The 18,966-nt window shown below is 42.3% G+C and overlaps 3 protein-coding genes across 3 annotated transcripts; 1 reads left to right on the top strand and 2 right to left on the bottom strand.

The window, feature by feature from the left end:
* Positions 1-894: 894 nt before the first annotated feature.
* LOC137840559 (uncharacterized) lies at positions 895-6,706 on the bottom strand. The gene is made up of 7 exons (XM_068651701.1): positions 6,132-6,706; positions 4,689-4,997; positions 3,091-3,339; positions 2,857-2,982; positions 2,685-2,741; positions 2,134-2,603; positions 895-1,975 (listed from the first exon to the last, which is right to left on the bottom strand). Exons 1-7 carry the CDS (start codon positions 6,481-6,483, stop codon positions 1,583-1,585), a joined length of 1,956 nt encoding a protein of 651 aa, XP_068507802.1. The 5' UTR covers positions 6,484-6,706; the 3' UTR covers positions 895-1,582.
* Positions 6,515-10,372, bottom strand: LOC125974107 (kelch-like protein 6). The gene is made up of 7 exons (XM_049728989.2): positions 9,992-10,372; positions 9,469-9,634; positions 8,566-9,015; positions 8,232-8,469; positions 7,663-7,865; positions 7,340-7,553; positions 6,515-7,074 (listed from the first exon to the last, which is right to left on the bottom strand). Exons 1-7 carry the CDS (start codon positions 10,231-10,233, stop codon positions 6,770-6,772), a joined length of 1,818 nt encoding a protein of 605 aa, XP_049584946.1. The 5' UTR covers positions 10,234-10,372; the 3' UTR covers positions 6,515-6,769.
* Positions 10,373-11,492: 1,120 nt separating this feature from the next.
* On the top strand, positions 11,493-18,572 carry LOC125974105 (immunoglobulin superfamily member 2). The gene is made up of 10 exons (XM_049728985.1): positions 11,493-11,660; positions 12,327-12,692; positions 12,766-13,185; positions 13,685-14,089; positions 14,618-14,983; positions 15,190-15,564; positions 16,432-16,812; positions 16,882-17,289; positions 17,815-18,210; positions 18,301-18,572. Exons 1-10 carry the CDS (start codon positions 11,591-11,593, stop codon positions 18,501-18,503), a joined length of 3,390 nt encoding a protein of 1,129 aa, XP_049584942.1. The 5' UTR covers positions 11,493-11,590; the 3' UTR covers positions 18,504-18,572.
* Positions 18,573-18,966: the final 394 nt, after the last annotated feature.

An 18,966-nucleotide genomic window follows, 5' to 3' on the forward strand; every position in this document is an offset into this window, starting at 1 on the left:
GGTTTCTTGTTGTGTTTCAATTGACCAAGATTACAACATTTTTCTACAACATGATGGTTCCTTGCCCAGTGGGACATAATTCTCAACATTGACTTTCAACAACAACACAACAGGAAGTTGTTCATGAAGGAGGACACCATTTTAGAATCACCCGCTTACACTGGCACCTTCCAGTATTAGAAGTCAATCTAATGTTTGCCTTTGGCACCATCCAGTAGTAGATATAAAACTAAACCTGTGCCTCTTATTTATCAGTGCAAGTCTTTATGTTTTTATTATTTTGACGGAGCACAATCCACACCCCTGATGTAATGATTAGCCAGCCATTGTGTGCAAGTGGCCAAACTGGATCAACTTATCAACAACTGAGATGTTTTTTTGATTAGCCCACAGAAATTCCCCAAATACAATGTAATATGGCCCATGAAACTTATTTGAACACATTTTGATGATAATCGATCATAGCATGTTGGTAGACCATCTTAGAATATTCAAAAGCGAATCACCGATCAGCTCTTGTCCCTCTTAAAGTATGTGATACAAATGACGTTTTGCTCCACTGACAGCGTGACAGCAAACGACCGAGGGTGTGGTTTGAAAGTGAAAGAATTTCTCGCTGGTGCCCGAGCTTAGATTTTCAAACCATGAGCGGGAGGACATAATTTTCAAAAGTCGGTAGATGATCTAAATATGTGTCAATAGCATGTTTATTCCCCTTGATATCGTTTTGTGTCTTAATGTTTACAACAGGAAGCTTGCAACTGTTTTTCTTTTTGCCTTATGAGAGTCAAGCTTGCAAAAAACAAAACAGGTGCATTTCAGCCAGCAGAGCAGGCTTGGGCTCCTTTCAATGAAGACCGATCAGCAAAGACCAGGAAAAGGAGTCACACAACATTCTCGAGGTTTTCTTTTATTTATTTTTTCATAATTCCGGCCATTACCAGTAGAATTATTTACGTTTCAAGCTGCTTTTGGACCAGACGGCAACAGTGTTACCTCATACAATACATGCATTGTACTCACAAATCCAACTCACGGCTTTGCACGGTAACTTTACGCAACCAACGCAACCAAGTAGAAATTAGACTATTTTTACCTGTGGTTATTCTTAACATCATAGGCTGCAAAACATGTCAGTCCTAAAACTAACATTTAGTGACAATGAAAAAAATATACATGCAAATACAAAATCCTTCATATTAATTTAACACTGTTGAAGCAGAGCAGCACAATCATGTTCGGGTAACTAAAGAAAGAAAATAGGAAAATCAGCAGCATCCTGCACCTCACCAGAAGGCACTCAAGCAGCGATTTCCAAAGAAGTCTTTTGCTGCTCTCATACTTTAATAATATCCGAAGACTGCTTTGCCTTTATGGTGACCTAATTTCTTTTCCCTCCAAATAATGTCAAATGAATCTTTGCCCAATCATTTTCATGCCTTGAGAGATCATCGGGATGGTGCAGGAAATGTATCACATTTTACATATAATTTCAGCAAAAGTTATTTCATAGTTAGTATAATACGTCCCACCTGTTACTATTTATAAAAGAATGTAGAACCACTAGTCAGGCTAAACAAGCTCATACTTCAAACGTGAGTGACTTTGTTTGTGTTTTTGTGTTCTGACTGGTTGCCTGTGTTTTGTTCTCCTTCTCCCCCTGTGCTCTTGCCCTCCCTATTCTGTTGTCAGCGTGCACGTCTCTGGCTTCAAATGTTTCTGTTTGCATCTGAATTTTCATTTTTTTATACAATTTTGCTGCTGCCCCTTCATTCTCTGGTTCATTCCATCCATTTTCAGCCATAATGAGTCTGCAGCGCTCATAAGATGGTTCATTATTGGGGTTCTGTGCTTTAAAATGATACTTCTCCTTGCACAGGTTGGCAGCCTTTCTTGAGACATTCAGGAGTTTGTGTTTTGCAGCTTCTAGCATCCGCTGTGTGTTCCAGTCTCTTAAAAGCCCATTCAGCTGATCCTAAATGAAAAGAAAAAAAATCATATACAATATAAATGTGATAGGTTATTATAATTCAAATATGCGAATGTTCTTTTTAAAAGTAAATAAAAGTCATTTGAAAATATCATTTCTATCATATTTGAATGATGACAGGATATGTAAAGCCGTCCATTTACCTGGATGGGTTTGAGGAAGCAGAACTGTACGAGCTCCTTGTCCGTGTCACTCCCTGTGAAATGTCCATTTTCTTTGAGATTTTGGAAAACCTTTGTCCAATTCTCAACGCTTTGCTCACATAGGATCAGCAACCATGAGTCCATCTGTTCATTGGTTGTGTTACATTTGTCAATGTAGTTCTGTTTCCCACGCAAGAAACGTTTCACTTCTCTGATGTATATGTTCTCCGGGTGTGGGTCAGCCAGCAGCTGTTGTGGACACCCCTCAATAACTTTGACAGTATCTAAGACATGGTTGGCAATGACTTCAGGAGCATTGGAGGTGTTGTCTGCCTTGAGCCAAAATACAAGTTGAGTAAGTACATCGATGCAGCCGTGAATTATGATGCCGTATGGCTTCAGTGCATCACATAAATCCAGATCCCATAAAGCGTTTGGACGCTTGATGTTTTCATCTGAATCCAGCAGTCCTATGAAGAAAGATGAAACTTATCTGTTAGCGTAATCACAATAATCAAGTCGATTGGAAATGAACTTCGACTCGAACATACCTTCAGACGTAGAACTTTTTCTTCTCAAAACACAGCTCTTTAATCTCTCAAGACGTGCTGCAAGAAACCACAGACAGGTTTTCACTTCTTGGTGAAATAAAAAACATAGTTTAAGACCAGAAGATTTTTTTTTGTGTTTTTTTTTTTTCTGTTTGCATATAAGCACCTTTACCTTTTTTTCGCAAACCTACGACCGTAATGACGATCACAATGATGATGATCAATATGATGATGACGCCAATGAGTAAAGCTGTTGTTTTACTTTTGAGGATGTCATTTGGACCATCTGATGGCTTATCTGCACAGATTCGAAATATTCCAACATCTCAGCATACATTCGTTCAAAATGTCATTCAAATAAACATATTTGGAATCTTCCGGTTGCTCGTATATTGATGTTGATTACCCAGGAAGCAGTCGCCGGCAGTGAAAGTGGCCGTTTCCTTGGTCAGAGGGTTGCTCACGTCACAACTATAAACTCGATCATCATGTTTGCCCCTCACATTTATTTGCAAGTTTGGTCCTGGATGCTCCTTTCCATTTGCCCTCCACTTAAACTCCAATAAGTCGGGATGTTTGGAGTCTGTTGAGCAAACGAGCAACACTCTGTTTGGGCTGGTCAACACACACGATATGTGTGGTTGGTTTACTTTGTCTGTAAACAAACAAGCAAAGAAGCAACAGTTAATGTGATCGTAAATGGAAAGCACAGTCAGCTGTTCATTGAAGACGCCAAATCGTCCAAAGGTGTGATTGTGAGTATGAATGTTTGTCGATAGTGCCCTCAGGCCGCTTATCAGTTGATCAAAGGTCAGTCACTTCTGTTACGGTTTTTCATCCATCCAACCGTCCATTTTCTGAACCGCTTAGTCCCCACGGGGGTCGCGGGCGTGCTGGAGCCTATCCCAGCCGTCATCGGGCAGTAGGCGGGGGACACCCTGAACCGGTTGCCAGCCAATCGCAGGGCACACAGAGACAAACAACCATTCGCACTCGCACTCACACCTAGGGACAATTTGGAGTGATCAATCGGCCTACCATGTTTTTGGGATGTGGGAGGAAACCGGAGTGCCCGGAGAAAACCCACGCGGGCTCGGGGAGAACATGCAAACTCCGCACAGGGAGGGCTGGAGGTGGAATCGAACCCGCACCCTCCTAACTGTGAGGCGGACGTGCTACCCAGTGCGCCGCCGAGCCGCCTTACGGTTTTTCAAACTATCCTTATCGTATGATTATGTTGGAATGCAACCGGTAATAAATAACCTAGCTTGTCGCATCTTACACAAAGTCGTAAAACACCCCCTGATATGTTTTGACTAGAGGACAAGGGCTGTTAGGGCCCTGAACTCGCTACCCCCTTCTGCGTAGCGTGCGGCACTGTTGCGCTATTTTCGGGAATGTCTGCTGTATGCGCACTTGCTCCTTTTTTTTCTGCTCCTCTTATTTATTTATTTATTGTTGTGTTATTTATTCATTATTTATTCAGCACACTTTTGTTATACTTGTTTACTTGTTTGTCTGTTGTGAGCCATGTCTTGTCACCGTGGGATAGGGGGGAACGAAATTTCGGTTTCTTTGTGTGTCTTTGGCATGTGGAGAAATTGACAATAAAGCTGACTTTGACTTTGACTTTGACTTTGACTTTGACTTCCTATTCAGCCTACTCTTATAGTAGATCAGGTTTTCCGAGGATAGACGGCAGAAAGTTTATCTCTTGGCCCTTAATTGCAGGAGGGAGAGTGTAGACTTCATTCCTTCAACGGGTGAGCTCTCCACCTGCAGGTGTCTAAAAGAACTTGCTTGTCTCCCGTGTGGTTCTTGCAAAATAAGTTGGAGTGAGCGAATCTCTAACAACCTCTTGCCCAAAATCAGCTAAAATAGGCTCAAGCCCATGAAATTTGAGCTTTCCTTATATCGCGGTCATCATCACGCAATAATGAAAGAAATTGAAAGAAAGAAAAATTGCTGCATATTTAGTGCACAGAGATGGAAAAATAGACTTACCTATAACCTCAATTCTGTATTTTAAACGATGATGCTGTTCATTTATCATCAGCTTTAAGTCATAGTTTCCGCTGTCTTCATATGTGGCATCTTTGATGGTGAGCCTTGCAGATTCTTGCTCCAGAGTGATCCTGTCCTCGTATGGAGGAAAAACATCTTTGCCCATCTGCAGATCGAACCACACCACATCTCTACCATCATGTATCCACCCGAGTAGATCAGGTTTTCCGGGGATAGACGGCAGAAAGTTTATCTCTTGGCCCTTGAGCACATATTCCAGATGCCGTGCAGAATCTGGGGAAGGGGCAACTGGAGAGATGGACACAGATAGATAGATGAAAGTAACTACTGATGGAAAAGAGGACAAATGTAGACTGGTACATGCAGGAAGGATGAAAAAAAAAGTACTTCTGTGAGGCGAAATGCACATTTTCTATGTTTGAGGACTGTTCCTATCTCTCTATCATGATTGTTAATCACCAGGAGTGTCAAAGTTGCGGTCTGCGTTGGCATGCTAATAAGAGGGGAACATTAGTGTGTGAGCTACAATACTTGATTCTGTCATGAGACACCAATGAGCTCATTGGGCGTTTCTGCCTCACCTCCAAGTGCATCTGGAAATTTGATTTTATACAGTAGATTCAATTTTAGACAGAATAAAAGGAGGTCTATTTTGTAGCGCAGTTGGTCTAATGTATTTGATCAAGGCGCAGGCAGGGAAATTCATGTCATCCAGTTATAGTATTTTTTTTTTTTTTACAGAAATATGACACTAATGTGGGACAAATAGAAAACATTAAGAATTACTAGAACTTACTCAAAACAAAACTGCTGAACAAATACGTCCATAGATATCTGTGAATCATTCCATGTGATTAACTTAACCTGATTAACCTGACATCAAATTAGTGAGCAGAGGTTAAAAGTGAAACCTACCCTTCACTTAACAGGTGATGTCACTAGTAAACAATCACTTGCAATAGGAATGGAATTTGGTTGGGCATGTTTACCGAGCCTTTGGTGGTAAAGCACATTTCTTGATTTCTTCTAAAGGATATTTCCATGGTTGTCATCAAGCATTCAAACATATAATATTTCAGAAAGGCCTTGTGTGAACTGGTGGACCAGGGGTCCCCAAGCTACAGGGGCCAAAACACGAAAACTGGATTTTCAGATTGCCTTTTTAGAAATGTTTTAATGCACATTTTTTTAAAATGTTTTGTAAATCATTTTAAATTATTTGCTAGGTTAATACATAAAGATAACAAATTTAATAATACCCCCTGTCTGCTGGTATGACATCATGTTGATGACACAAGGACTGTTTCAGTTGTCCAAGTATCAACAAAGCGATCAAAATCCATATCAGATTTAGGAGAACATTTGCAGTTTCACAGTAATAATGTAAAAAAAAGGTAAACACTAAGAAATGACAGAACTTACCCAAAGCGAGGAGATGGTACAAAAGACTAACCAAACTATATTGTTTAACCATAACGGGTAAAGATTTTGAGCTTTCGAGTTTTTTGGTGAGCCTTTCAACCTGCTCCTTGTGGAGTGGCACTGAATGGTTGCAGCACCTAGAACTGAACTCTAACACTTGTTTTCGCAGACTGGTTGGACCAGTTGCAATTATAGAACATTTCCTGGTTTCTTCTTTGTTTTTTTTCTTTGGACAGACACGCAAGAACACATCTGCATCTTGGGTATACTTATTGCAACAGGTTACTGGGACCAGAACAAACAAAATTAATGTCAGATTCACTTCACCATTTTCCACAGAGCATGTTGTCATTCACGAACAACAATATAAGTACTTGTTTGGGTAAAATTAGCAAAAGTTTCTTTTCGTCTTAATAATTCCTAATCCACAAATGAATATTAATCAGAAGACAACCGTGTTTCGACCAAAACATGTCAGTGAAAAGAAACGTTTTGACTTCAATTGAAGTCCATAGGCCAGGTATCGAGATGATGATATCCGTGCAAGGAGTTTTCCAACAATAGCTGAATCAGAGGAGTTCAGGAGCTCCAAGATTTTGTCTCTCGCTGGGCTAAAGGGACACCCAATGTCATTCGTTTCAAGTTCTTTGGTGGTCAGACACAGGTGCCACTCTGTGCATGTGTGTGTAGGACTTGAGCAGAGTGACACTGCCGTGGTGAGACACGCCCACGGGCAAAGCACATTCTTCTGTCAAGACTCCTTCATCCACATTCCAGCACATGACTGTGGAAATGACGTGGTTCTTGTTATCGCGGCCTCCTGTGATAAAGAGTTTGTTGTTGCAGGCAGCGATGGCGCAGCTAGCCCTATCGCCTAGACCTGTCACAACAGACCAGGAGTCTGACTGAGGGGTGTAGCAATATATGCTGTGCATGGCGCCACCTGTGGGGACAAAGAGTAGGACAAACCTTCATTGAATGAGCGCATTGCCTTTTACGGCCTTTTCTGTAAATTTCAATTTCGGTACAATGTTATTTTGGTTAAAACAACATGACTTTGAAATGATATTTAAGTGTTTTGGGCTCATAGTTTGGGGCATATTTCGATTTTAAACCTTTCATAAAGGCAATACCCCAAAAATGTGTACCACAGGGCTCCGTCCCTGTCCCACATGAATTGCAGTGTTTACATATAGGCTCAAACTTGCCAACTACATAGATGCAATTCTTGAAGCTGACAGCATTGGTGCACTTGGTTTCGATGGGAATCGGCGCCCGCCGCTCCCAAATGTCCGTTCCGGGTTCCCAACGTTGAACCAAATCTGTCGCCAGCTTTCCGTTGGGCCCGCCACCGATCACGTAGATCCACCTGTCGAAGCTCGCAGCAGCAAAGGAGCTCACACCCACTGCGAGTGGCGCCACCTGCGCAGATAGGAAAGCTATATTTTTTTGTCTTTATATACATGGACCAGGATTGTTTAACTTTACTTCCTTCAGGCCACTATGAGTGTGAAATTGAGTGCCTGCTTACCTGCGTCCAACGGTTGTGAAAAGGGTCGTAGGCCTCGACGGAATCGAGCCTACGCACGCCATCGAACCCGCCTAGTGCGTACACCTTCCCGCCTTGGACAGCCATTTTGTGCCGCCATCGGCCTGTCGTCAGAGGCTCGATTGGAATCCACTTGTCCAGAGCACCGTTGTATTTCCAAACATCTGTCTGGGTCTCTTTACCTCCTACAGGAGCAATCAAGAAACATTTTACTTACGTACCTCACATGGCAATTTTTGTCCATTCGCCCAGAGTGGAATTTGATGTTTGGTTTGAGAATGGGCCTGCTTGCTTTCTATTTTTTCTGGTTTTGTGCAAGTCCTGCCACACCATGTTTTATTTGGACCTTACTCTGAATTGGGAACACAAAAGAGCCTTCCCCAAAACGTTTTTTTTTTTTTTTTTAAAGTTGGAAGCTGATTTTTTTTTTTTTTAAATGTCTAATAATTCTAGAAAACATCTCCTGACAGTTTTCTGGGGGCTGTCCTGTCTCTTGAAAATCAACAGTTTCTGGTGGCAGTGGTTAAAATATATACAAACTACCGTCTCACCAGATATATAGAGTTCATTGCGAAAGGTGGTGTAAGCAAACTCCACCCATTTCTTGTTCTGAGCCTCCTCCTCCATGCGTGATCCCGGTAACCTAGCAACCTCGAGCCTGCTGCGTCTGAGTGGGTCCAAACATGTGACGGTAGAAATGAAGCGGTCATCTTTGGTGCAGCCTCCAATGATGAGGAACACCTCTGACAGGAAGTGGCGAATGCGCGGTTTGGTTCGTTCAGAAACCACCTAAAGCAAGAAATTTTATGATCACATACAATTCCTTTGCAGCCTTGGAAGAAAAAGTTTGCACACCCCTGCTTTCGTCCATATGCTGATACTAACCTCCCTCCCGGACAGGTGAAACATGCGGGCCTCCTGCAGCAGAGGAAAGCTTTCGCTGCAGCTGCGGATGAGTTCATCACCCTCCACTTTGTCCACAAAGTACGCCGGCTCCAACAAGGGCAGCCGCACGAACGAAAGCAACCCGACCAGTAAGTGGCGCCGCTCGTCCCGCTCGGCTCTCACCCAGCGCATGAGGCCCTCGAAAACACACTCCTCGTACTTAACATCCAGATCGTCCCTCTGCAGGATGTTCCCAAGTGACTCGGCCGCCACTTCCACAAATTCCTGCTGCTCGACCACCTGGGAGAACTGAGAGGCGACGTAGTCCTGAGCCTTGGTCTTCAGAGTGCGAAGGTCGTAGCGATCCGCCAGGTTGAGGATGCCAATGCAAGTATCCACTTGCAGGGATCTGCTCAGGTAGCCAACACACGCATCCACCACACGCAAAAACTACGAGAAACAACACAAACAAATACAGCAATTTTAGGAAGGATAAAGAAAAAAAAATGCCCTAACTTAACCTGTTTTGTTACACAAGTATGAAACTCTTACTTCCTTTTTTCTATTGCAAACATGATCTTGCACAACCAGTTGGGAACCGAGTGATAGATCAGAATTACGGCATTGCTTGAAATATATTGTTTTAGACAGAAAGGAAATACATTTTTTACAGCTGTAGTATTTTGTAAATCTTGTCATAATATACAAACATTTTTTTCATCAACATATTTCCATTTATTAACTGCCATAGGTTTAAAGAAGTTCTTCATTGTATCGCACTGCTGACCACAACAACTACAATATCGTTATTGCTCACCCTTTGAGGTAGTTTAATTGACAGAGTGAACAGGAAAGTTTGCATCGCAATACTGTCTTCCAGTGGTGCTTTTAGGTATTGCTCACCTGAAACTGACTGGCTGCTTCCAGTACACTCTGCACATTTGAGTGAGTGAGGAGGGCCCGACTGGTGTAAGTATATTGCAGAAGAGTCCGCATTGTCTCGCTGTCCAGTCCTTTCATTTCCACCCTTTCCTCTTGACTCTCTCTCAAACCACTGCAGAACATGGCCCTGAACACAGCAAAATCCATCAAGTCTTGCTATGTCCTCGAAGTTTTTTTTTTTTTTTTTTTTGAGCAGATAAATTGCACTTTTGAGGCCTTTCCCATACTCAGAATTGCAGCAGTTTGCAGTCATGTCCATCCATGGAATTGGTCCTAGAATTCTTCTAAAGTTCCACCTCGACAGTTTCACTTATATAAATGTGAAGTACGCTAAGCAGGCCAATCAGAAGCAGATCTTAGAGAATTGACCTCGTTTAGTGATCATTTCAATGATTCACCATGAGAACAGTGTAAGGGCCTTCAGCTTTTATTCTTATACACCCCCCCACCCCACCACACCGCTTTTTTTTTCTTCTTCTTTTACCTGAAGTACTGACTGGCCGCAGCAAGGATGGCTCTGTGGCAAGGAAAGTCACGTCCTTGTACACACACGACCACATCAGTCAACTCGAGGTTTACTCGCAAGTCCTCCATGCCTCTCTGCAGTGCCGCGGGCAGACCTCCATCTTCCCAGCGGTACTCTGTGCCGCACTCCTTATCTGGACCCGAGTCCTCCTCGGCGAGAGACAAGGGACACTCTGTCATCCTCTCTAGTGAGTCGCTCATCTTTCCTTTGAAGCTCCTGCACAAAACTTCTCATCGGGTGTGCACCTGCACTGCTTGAAAAAATGCACAAAATGTACCGCTGTGGTTTTCTTGTAAATGTGCTGCTCTTTCTTGCAGCTGCTTTGCAAAGTTCCTATTTCTGTTGTTATCAACTTAGTTATGTAACAACGTCTGTCTTTAGACACTTCCTCTATTTAGGTTGAGAAAATTCCCCCTATGTATAACACACGGGGACAAATCATTAGAGACACTATAGAGGACTTTAAAAAAGTATACTACAAAAGCCTGGATTATATATTTTAAAATTGTGTGTCACATGTGATTAGTACCAGATTTTATTTTTATTATTCTATAGTCCACATAATTATCTATATTTCTTTTGTCTTAATAATATAGGCAAATCTATTGTATTAAATGTTTCAATGAATTAATTTAACAATATCTAATGATGAATAAAAGTAAAATAAATACTTGATGCTGTTGTAATATAAAGCATATTATAGAAAAGTAAAATTACAAAAGCAGACTATTCTTTTTATGCAGTAATAAACGTGACAAATAATGTGACAAATACTGTATTTTATTTAATGGTAAAAATGATTAAATGTTGATGAATATGTTACATAACCTCGCTTTTTTTTTTCAACTTTGTTGACCATAGAATGTTTTCATTATTTAGAGAAAAAAAATAACATAATTTCCTGCTCCAGATACAAAGGTTATTGTCACATCATCCATTTCAATTTGTTATCATAAAGTACATATTGCTTTTGTAACTGTGATTTCTGAATATCGTCTAAATGTCTTCCAGGTGGGTATTTTGTTGGTACTGCGATTGACTTCCTTGCCCACTAAGTGCCACTGTTGTCATTACAAACAGCCTGCAAATTATTTATTCATTTATTATTATCATTTATTAAGTATATCGTTGCAGCATTTGCTGAAAATGTCCCATTTAAATTTTCAAGAGTCATTTGATGAGTCTTCACTCCAGATTATGACATTTATTATATATTTTTATATATGTATTTATGTGTTTTCTGCCTTTTATCACCTCAGCATTGAGGCAATGAAGGAAACCTATTACAAAAAAAATATTTAGAAAATCCAACCTAATGCAGATGACAACTGTTTTGTTTTTTTGTACAGTATTAGAATAACCCCTCACATCCTGCAAAGGGACATTTAGTTGTGAGTGACAGATTTACGTATTGTTGTGGTCAGTTTGTGGCTTTGTGCAGGATATATCTGAGACTTCCTGTAAGATGCTAACAGGAAGCAGAAGCCACTTAAAATGATGCAGGAACGCATACAGGCACAATATGTTATGTTGACACAGTCAACAAGCTGATTCAGGATGTTGCGCTTGATTTTCTACTCATGGACTCCTTGTTTGCTCCTGTGTATGGCAACACTTTTGCACCACGGTATGTACTTCATTTCATCCCTGAAGTTGAAAAAGACTCTAGTGAGGAATCGTGTTGATAACTCTGAAGATTATTTAAAGTGTGAGCATATAAATAAATAAATAATAATACATATAATTATTTTTATTTTTTAAATAAAACATTTATATAAAACTCTTATATACATATTACTGAAACAAAGCTATGTCCAATTCTGATTTTGTTTTTTTAAACTTAATTTTTTTTTTTTTTAAATTAATTCTTCGTCAATTATTTTTTCAAAGGGCTCAAAAACTGAATTTCTGCTAACTGATTGTTCATCAAAAAACCTTTATTCACTCCAGGATTTGATTAATCATAATGAGATATGATTTATATTTGTATGCCCTAATTATCTTTTACATGAGTATTTTGTCAAAAACAATGTAGTTTTCTTATAATTGTTGTTATTATTATTATCATTATTATTACTTGTTTTTATTACTTGTTTAATATAGGTGGTAGAGAGTGAGTCTATCTATCTACCTACCTACCTACCTACCTACCTACCTACCTACCTACCTACCTACCTACCTACCTACCTACCTACCTACCTACCTACCTACCTACCTACCTACCTACCTACCTACCTACCTACCTACCTACCTACCTATATAAATTTCACTTTCTTTTCTGTGTTCCACTCAGGAAATGCCAGAGTGCTGACTGAGATCCAGGCAGGACCTCTGTACCGTGTGGCAGGTTCTCTGCTCTCCATATCCTGCAACACGAGCGGATTCACCAATGTCAACTCCAGGAAGGAATTTGAATTCCGCATGACCAAGCCTGCGAATACAATGGTCCTGAACATCATTAGCACCGAAAACCCAAGCTTTAGTTACAGTATATACCGCGAGAGAGGCAACGACATCACTTTGACACATGTATCACCCAACTCTGTCCTCTTTGAGATAAAAAGTCTTCAGAAAGACGATGAAGGGGAGTACGACTGTGCGGTGATCAACCCGGAATATATTTATGATGGAATCTACAGCGTACAAACCATTGTTAAAGGTAATCAGTCACCATCCATCTAATACTGTCATTGTTAGAATGATGAGGCTTCAATAATTTCATGTATCCGCAGTGATTGACGACTCCCTGAGCGTTTCGTCTGCCACCTCCACCTCGCTGAGCTATAACCAGGATGAAACGCTCACTTTAACGTGCCAAGCTTCCAGCAACACCATCCAGCATACCCATCTGTCTGTAGCCTGGTATCTCCGCAAGGAAGGTGCTGATGACGATGCAACGCTCATCATCTCCCTGGACAGAGACTTCACATTAAGGCCTGGCCCAGAATTTCAACAGCGTTACAAAGCCGGCTTCATAAGATTGGATAAAGTCGGAGAGGCCACCTACAGGCTGACGATCGACCGTTTGGAACCATCAGATTCGGGCCGAATCTACTGCGAAGCTCAAGAGTGGATCGAGGATCCAGACCTGTCCTGGCACTCGCTTACTCAGAAGACTGCAGAGGAGACTACTCTAGCTGTCAAAGGCAGAGGTACCGAAACATCCATCCTTTTATTTTCCATAGCACTTCGTATCTCGTGTTGCAGGTGAGCTGAAATCAATCCCAGCTGTTTTTGAGCAAGCACTCGCCAACACCGCCAACAATCATTCACAAATGTACAACTGACGATATAAAGGCTTCAATTAACCGAGCATGTCTGTTTAGCAGATACGACATCCATCGTTATAAAATTTCGTTACTTGACTAGTCCATATTTATTTGAGAGTATCAGAAACAAGTTAAAGATACATTACATAAAAATCGTACACACGCGTTTAGAACACGTTGCTTTATGTAAATGCTGAATAGAAATGGATCTGGGACGGATCTGTGAGGAACACCTTTAAGCGGGGTATAGGTGACACCATCTGTTCGACATGCTGTATGAGTTGACATCTATATTTTTGCTCTTCTTCTACATTGGCTTGACAGGATGTGTGGTGTTGTTCATGTCGCTATGTTCATTTTATTTCCTCTTTTTTTGCGGCAGAAACAGAGTCGGTAACAGACAAGGTCTCTGTGGTGGTGAGACTGTCGGCTCAGCAGACATCTCTGCAGGAGGGACAGGAGCTGCTGCTTACATGCAGTGTTGACACAGAGAACCTGGAGAGGTTTTTCTCTGTAGCTTGGCTGCGGGCAGGTGTCGAGCTGGCCCGAATAGGCCCCACCGGCATTCTATCTGTGAACACTGAGTACGGTCTGCGAGAGAAGCAAGGAGAACTCAGGGCCAGCAAGATCGGGGACAGAGATTACCGTCTTGTTTTACAGCCTGTCAACACTGAAGACCAGGGAGGGTACATGTGCAGAGTGTGGCCCCAAGAAAGACAACATGGCGGTTTTGTGCAAGGCGAACCCCAAGACTCCAACTCCCTTCTTGTTAGCATCTCGGCTTCAGGTGATGTTTTTATTTCCAGAATAAAGGCTGGGCCCATGCTGTTTCTGTGGCTGGTTTCAGAAAGTTTATCACCAATGATAAAACCTTTGCCACAAATATCTTGGAAATCAAGATGTCCAATTTGAATATCTTGAATAAGAGTGTGGCAGCCAATCAAAATATTCTCAAAATGCAACTACCGTATTTTCCGCACTGTGAGGCGCACCGGATTATAAGGCGCACCTTCAATGAATGGCCCATTTTAAAATTGTGTCCATATATAAGGCGCACCGAATTATAAGGCGCACCTTCAATGAATGGCCCATTTTAAAACTTTGTCCATTTATAAGATATATACATTTGGCCCGTGGGCCGGACTTTGGACACGCCTGCTGTAGCGGCTCAATATTGGTCCATATATAAGGCACACCCGATTATAAGGCGCATTGTCGGCTTTTGAGAAAATTGGAGGGTGTTAGGTGCGCCTTATAGTGCGGAAAATACGGTACAGTGGATTCACACCGTATAGTAAATGTCTTTCCATTGCAGCCAGTGGACTCTCGGTCGAAATGCTAAACACCGTGAATGTCAACGAAGGCGACACGGTGACCCTGACTTGCAAAGTGCACGGCTTCAAGGACCAGCTCTCTGTCACTTGGCAGCGCAAAGTAGCGTCGATGTCTACGTTGGCCAACATTATCGGTCTGAGTCAGGAGGGCGTCGCGGAGACGTCTGCTGTCACGCTCTCAAATCTAGTCAGAGTTACGCGACCTGCAGTGGACATCTTTGTCTTGGAGCTGGATGAAATCACGCCTGACGATTCGGGTGTGTACCACTGTGTGGTTTCTGAATGGAACAGTCACAGCAGGACTAACAGCCAATCAGCGAGGACCATGTTGACGGTGACCCCCATGGGTAAGTACACACGCAAGTCCAGGACAACCTGTACAATATGCTTGGTTAATTTATGAATGTCAACTGCTTGTCGTGTTGGCACCCCGCTGGTATGATACATCATCAAGATGGTTAGTGCAGTCTTGGTTTGCACCAAGGTTTTCATAGACTGCAGGTCATGAAGCCTGTCTCTTCATTCTTACCAACGCCGACATTTTGTGTTCCAGATTCTTTTATGGGTGTGAATCTGATCAGCCGCAATAGCGTTGCGACTGTTGGAGACAACGTGGAATTGATGTGCCGTGTCAAAGGGCCACCACGTCTCACCACGACGCTCTCTTGGAGCGTGCAGCGGAACACCTCAACCTTAGATAACATCCTGAGCGTATACTACGACGGTACCATTAGCTGGTCTGGGGAGCAGCAACGCTACCACCTTAAGGTTGACAACAAACCCAGTGAGAGGATTTACTACCTTCTCATCAATGGTGCCAGCCACAGGGAGGCCGGGAGCTACCAGTGTCGGGTGTCCGTTTTCCAGAAGAACGTGTTCAAGAAGCTGCCACCATCCAACCTACTCACGGTCAAGGTGCACAACCCAGGTAAGTAAACTCTCTTAAGCGAATCCATGTCGATATGACTAAGGCAGATCGATTAAAAAGACCACGTGAATAACTCAAATGATGATTTTCGATTTTGTTGAGTGTGTGAAATGTCAGTCGAGAAGAAAATACTAATTACCATGCCGACGTTTGATTCAAAGTAGACCTGGTGGAAATTCAGATATAGTTAACACAATCATTGAGGGAATGTCTGAATAATTGACTTTTCTGTTGCTCAGATTAATGGCACACACATGCTCCTTTTGACAGCGAAAAGCAGAGCACACTATCATCTACTAGCAGGCTAGCCATTATCTTATGATGAATTACTCAAGGACAACCCAACCAACCATTTTATGCACAGCTGGGAGAAAATGTCTTCCACAAATGATAGGACTTTATATTGTCCTAATCATTTTGAAGGCTTAATTGATTAATATATGAGGCTTTGGGAAAAATGGAAAAAAAGAGAAGCAACTTATTCCATTGAACACGACGAGGACTGTGATTTCTGCTATTTCCGAGCAGTGCAAATTTCCACAATGCTTAAGCATGTGGTGAGCCCAGAATGAGGAGAAGTTGTGCAAATATTACCTGGCTGTCTCAGCTGCAAGGAGGAAGTGGGTAGGGACTTTTTTTTTTTTCTGGCTGGAAATCATGCGACGGCTTTCGCCTAGCCCACATCGATGCTGTCCTGATCCACATGTTCAATATGAAAACTGATGAATGAGCTCAGCTACATATGAATTATTCTAAAGCATTCTTTACTCTTGTGATTTTTCAAATGACATTACTGTCAATTTGACAATGGTGATGAAAAAAATTCATTTTGGACAAAACCTCTTCGTTCTCTTCCCTTTCTCGTAGCGAGTGACCTCATTCTGACGCCCACCCCTGCTTTAACAAGAAATATCAACAGTGACATCACCATCAAATGCTTAGTCACTTCATCTCGCTCTGGATCTTCCCGCTACGCCGTCACCTGGATTCTACAGCAACAGACCCAAAATGTGACCATCTTGAGCTTGGATCGAAACTCCCAAGTAACATCGACCGTGGGCCAAAACCAGCGGATCAGCAGCCAGCAAACCAACGGTCCTAGTTTTGAGCTGTCCATTCGGGATTCTCGTACTTCAGACCAAGGTGTTTATGTGTGTGAGGTCATAGAGTGGCTGCAAGATCCTCGTGGTGAATGGTACCATCTCCCCCCAGTCTCTGGAACCGTTCAGCTGACACTCATTGAGCCTGGTGAGATCTTTTGTTTCATGCACCCACATTATTTTGTTCCGAATTAACGAGGGTTCCTCCTTCTTCCAGCCAATGATCTCCTTTTGGATCGCAAAGAGCAGCAGGTTCTTGTGAAAGAAGGAGACAGAGTCCATCTCAAATGTGAGCTGATCTCAGGTGCATCCAGTGATTCCTGTTTCTACAAAGTCACTTGGTTCTACACCGGACTCGGATCTTCTGCGGTATCGCTTTTGGAGCTCGATCATACGGGCCTAATGAGATATCCGGAAAGAACGGGTCTTCACGGCTTGCAGCAAAGGCTTCGTCTTTCCAGACCCAAACGGAGCAGCTTCGATCTTGAAATTCAAAGCATCCACGAGGGGGATAGTGGGACCTACCGTTGTCAGGTGGAGCAGTTTCAACTTGGGCATGAAGGCCACTGGGAGCAGAAGGCTTCGGTTGACGGTGGTCCCATCATATTGTCTGTGAACATTGCAGGTATGATCATAATACCGTATTTTCCGGACTATAAGGCGCACCGGACTATAAGGCGCACCTTCAATGAATGGCCCATTTTAAAACTTTGTCCTTACATAAGGCGCACCATTAACGCATCATGTCAGATTTTTAATCCAAATCATTCTCCATTTTATCTTTTTTATTTCAACTTCAGACGCAACAAATTACTTTATAATCACAAAATGATCCATAGTTTTTTTTATTCATGATTCATAGTCTTCAGCGGGCCACTTACGATTGATTTCATGACACAATGCTTTGGGCCAGTTTAAATTTAGGAATTTGGTCCATATATAAGGCGCACCGGACTATAAGGCGCACTGTCGGCTTTTGAGAAAATTTTAGGTTTTTAGGTGCGCCTTATAGTCCGGAAAATACAGTATGTCTTTATTCCTGCTTTGAATTATTTCAGGCCAAATAAATGATCAACTTTATCCCAGCAGATTTACCGTGAATCTCCATTTAGTTTAACCGTCTTTCATCATTCCTGCTACCTTTTGACAGAAAACAACCTGTCCATCATGAAGGAAGAGTTGGCCTTAAACGTGAGCACATCGCAGGATTTTACCATTCATTGTTACATCACCAAACAATCCAGCCTGGAATCCAAGTTCCAGGTCACCTGGTTTTGGCAGGAGAAGAGAGAGACCAAACGTCACGCTGTATTCACATCGTATAGAAATTCGACTTTAAAAGACTTTTGGTTCAAGAGGCGAGAGCAACTGAGATTCGGTCACGCTTTGCCCAACCAATTCAGCCTCACCGTGTTGAAGCCCACTCTTGCGGATCGTGGTCTGTATTACTGCGAGGTGGAAGAGTGGCTTCCTTCTCTCTCCCACGGCTGGAGGAGAGCTGGAGTAGAGCGCTCCGGTTATTCCAATGTCAGCGTCTATTTGCAAGGTAACTTCTCTTGATATCATGAGTCATAATTGTGAGAAACAAAAAAATCTGGGAATATGAGGGAGTCATGTGACTTTACTGTCTCTGCAGAAGCTGGCTCAGGATGTCCTTTACACATATGGATCGGCCTTCCTATGGCTGTTGTACTCTGCTCACTGTTGGTCATATATGTGCTGGTGCTCAAGATGCGTCGGGCCAAGAAACGAGATCAGTCTTTGTGGATGGAGCAGCACCAACTGAAGAGAAAACCCCGTGTAGATGATTGTGAAGGCCCATTGCAAGAGATGGAATAAATACAATAAATAAAAAGCGTCTGCGAGCCAAATGAAATATTGCTCTCAGTGAAGGATGTGGCAACTTGACTGGGATGGAGTGATGTGCATCTGTCGCGTGCGCGAGTGCAAAACATTTGGTCAGACGGCGTTTCGACACATTACCCGAAATGCGGTTAAAAACCCACACCGGAAAAGGAAAACTGCCGCGTTTTTTTTTTTTTTCCATTTCAACTCTAAAAACCAAAGTTGCACTTTGAGATTTGTGTGCGTGAGAGCGTGCGAGTGCTTTCCTAGTAAAATGTATTTCTCTGTTACGGCTGTCTGCAACAGTCGACATCAGAAATGAAACAAGAAGTGTGAGATTAAATGCCCGCCTGAAGGATTTCCACTCGGGTAAACAATCTTAGCCCACTTTTATTCGACATCCTCAAACTGTCGAATGACTCGGCAGGTTATTTTCTTCAAACGAGCCACGGGGAAA

This window comes from Syngnathus scovelli, chromosome 8 (genome assembly GCF_024217435.2).
Source record: "Syngnathus scovelli strain Florida chromosome 8, RoL_Ssco_1.2, whole genome shotgun sequence".
Classification (NCBI taxonomy): Eukaryota; Metazoa; Chordata; class Actinopteri; order Syngnathiformes; family Syngnathidae; genus Syngnathus; species Syngnathus scovelli.

Bases quoted from the DNA above. Each gene is read 5' to 3' on its own strand.
- LOC137840559 (XM_068651701.1), bottom strand. From the start codon at position 6,483: ATGACAACATGCTCTGTGGAAAATGGTGAAGTGAATCTGACATTAATT. The intron at 3,340-4,688 runs GTAAGTCTATTT...GTTTGTTTACAG, and splicing joins ATACAGAATTGAGGTTATAG to ACAAAGTAAACCAACCACAC. The intron at 1,976-2,133 runs GTAAATGGACGG...CTTTTCATTTAG, and splicing joins GCTTCCTCAAACCCATCCAG to GATCAGCTGAATGGGCTTTT.
- LOC125974105 (XM_049728985.1), top strand. From the start codon at position 11,591: ATGTTGCGCTTGATTTTCTACTCATGGACTCCTTGTTTGCTCCTGTGT. The intron at 14,984-15,189 runs GTAAGTACACAC...TTTGTGTTCCAG, and splicing joins GTTGACGGTGACCCCCATGG to ATTCTTTTATGGGTGTGAAT. The intron at 16,813-16,881 runs GTGAGATCTTTT...TCCTTCTTCCAG, and splicing joins GCTGACACTCATTGAGCCTG to CCAATGATCTCCTTTTGGAT.
- LOC125974107 (XM_049728989.2), bottom strand. From the start codon at position 10,233: ATGAGCGACTCACTAGAGAGGATGACAGAGTGTCCCTTGTCTCTCGCC. The intron at 8,470-8,565 runs GTTAGTATCAGC...TTCTTGCTTTAG, and splicing joins TTCACCTGTCCGGGAGGGAG to GTGGTTTCTGAACGAACCAA. The intron at 7,866-8,231 runs GTGAGACGGTAG...TTGCTCCTGTAG, and splicing joins CAATGAACTCTATATATCTG to GAGGTAAAGAGACCCAGACA.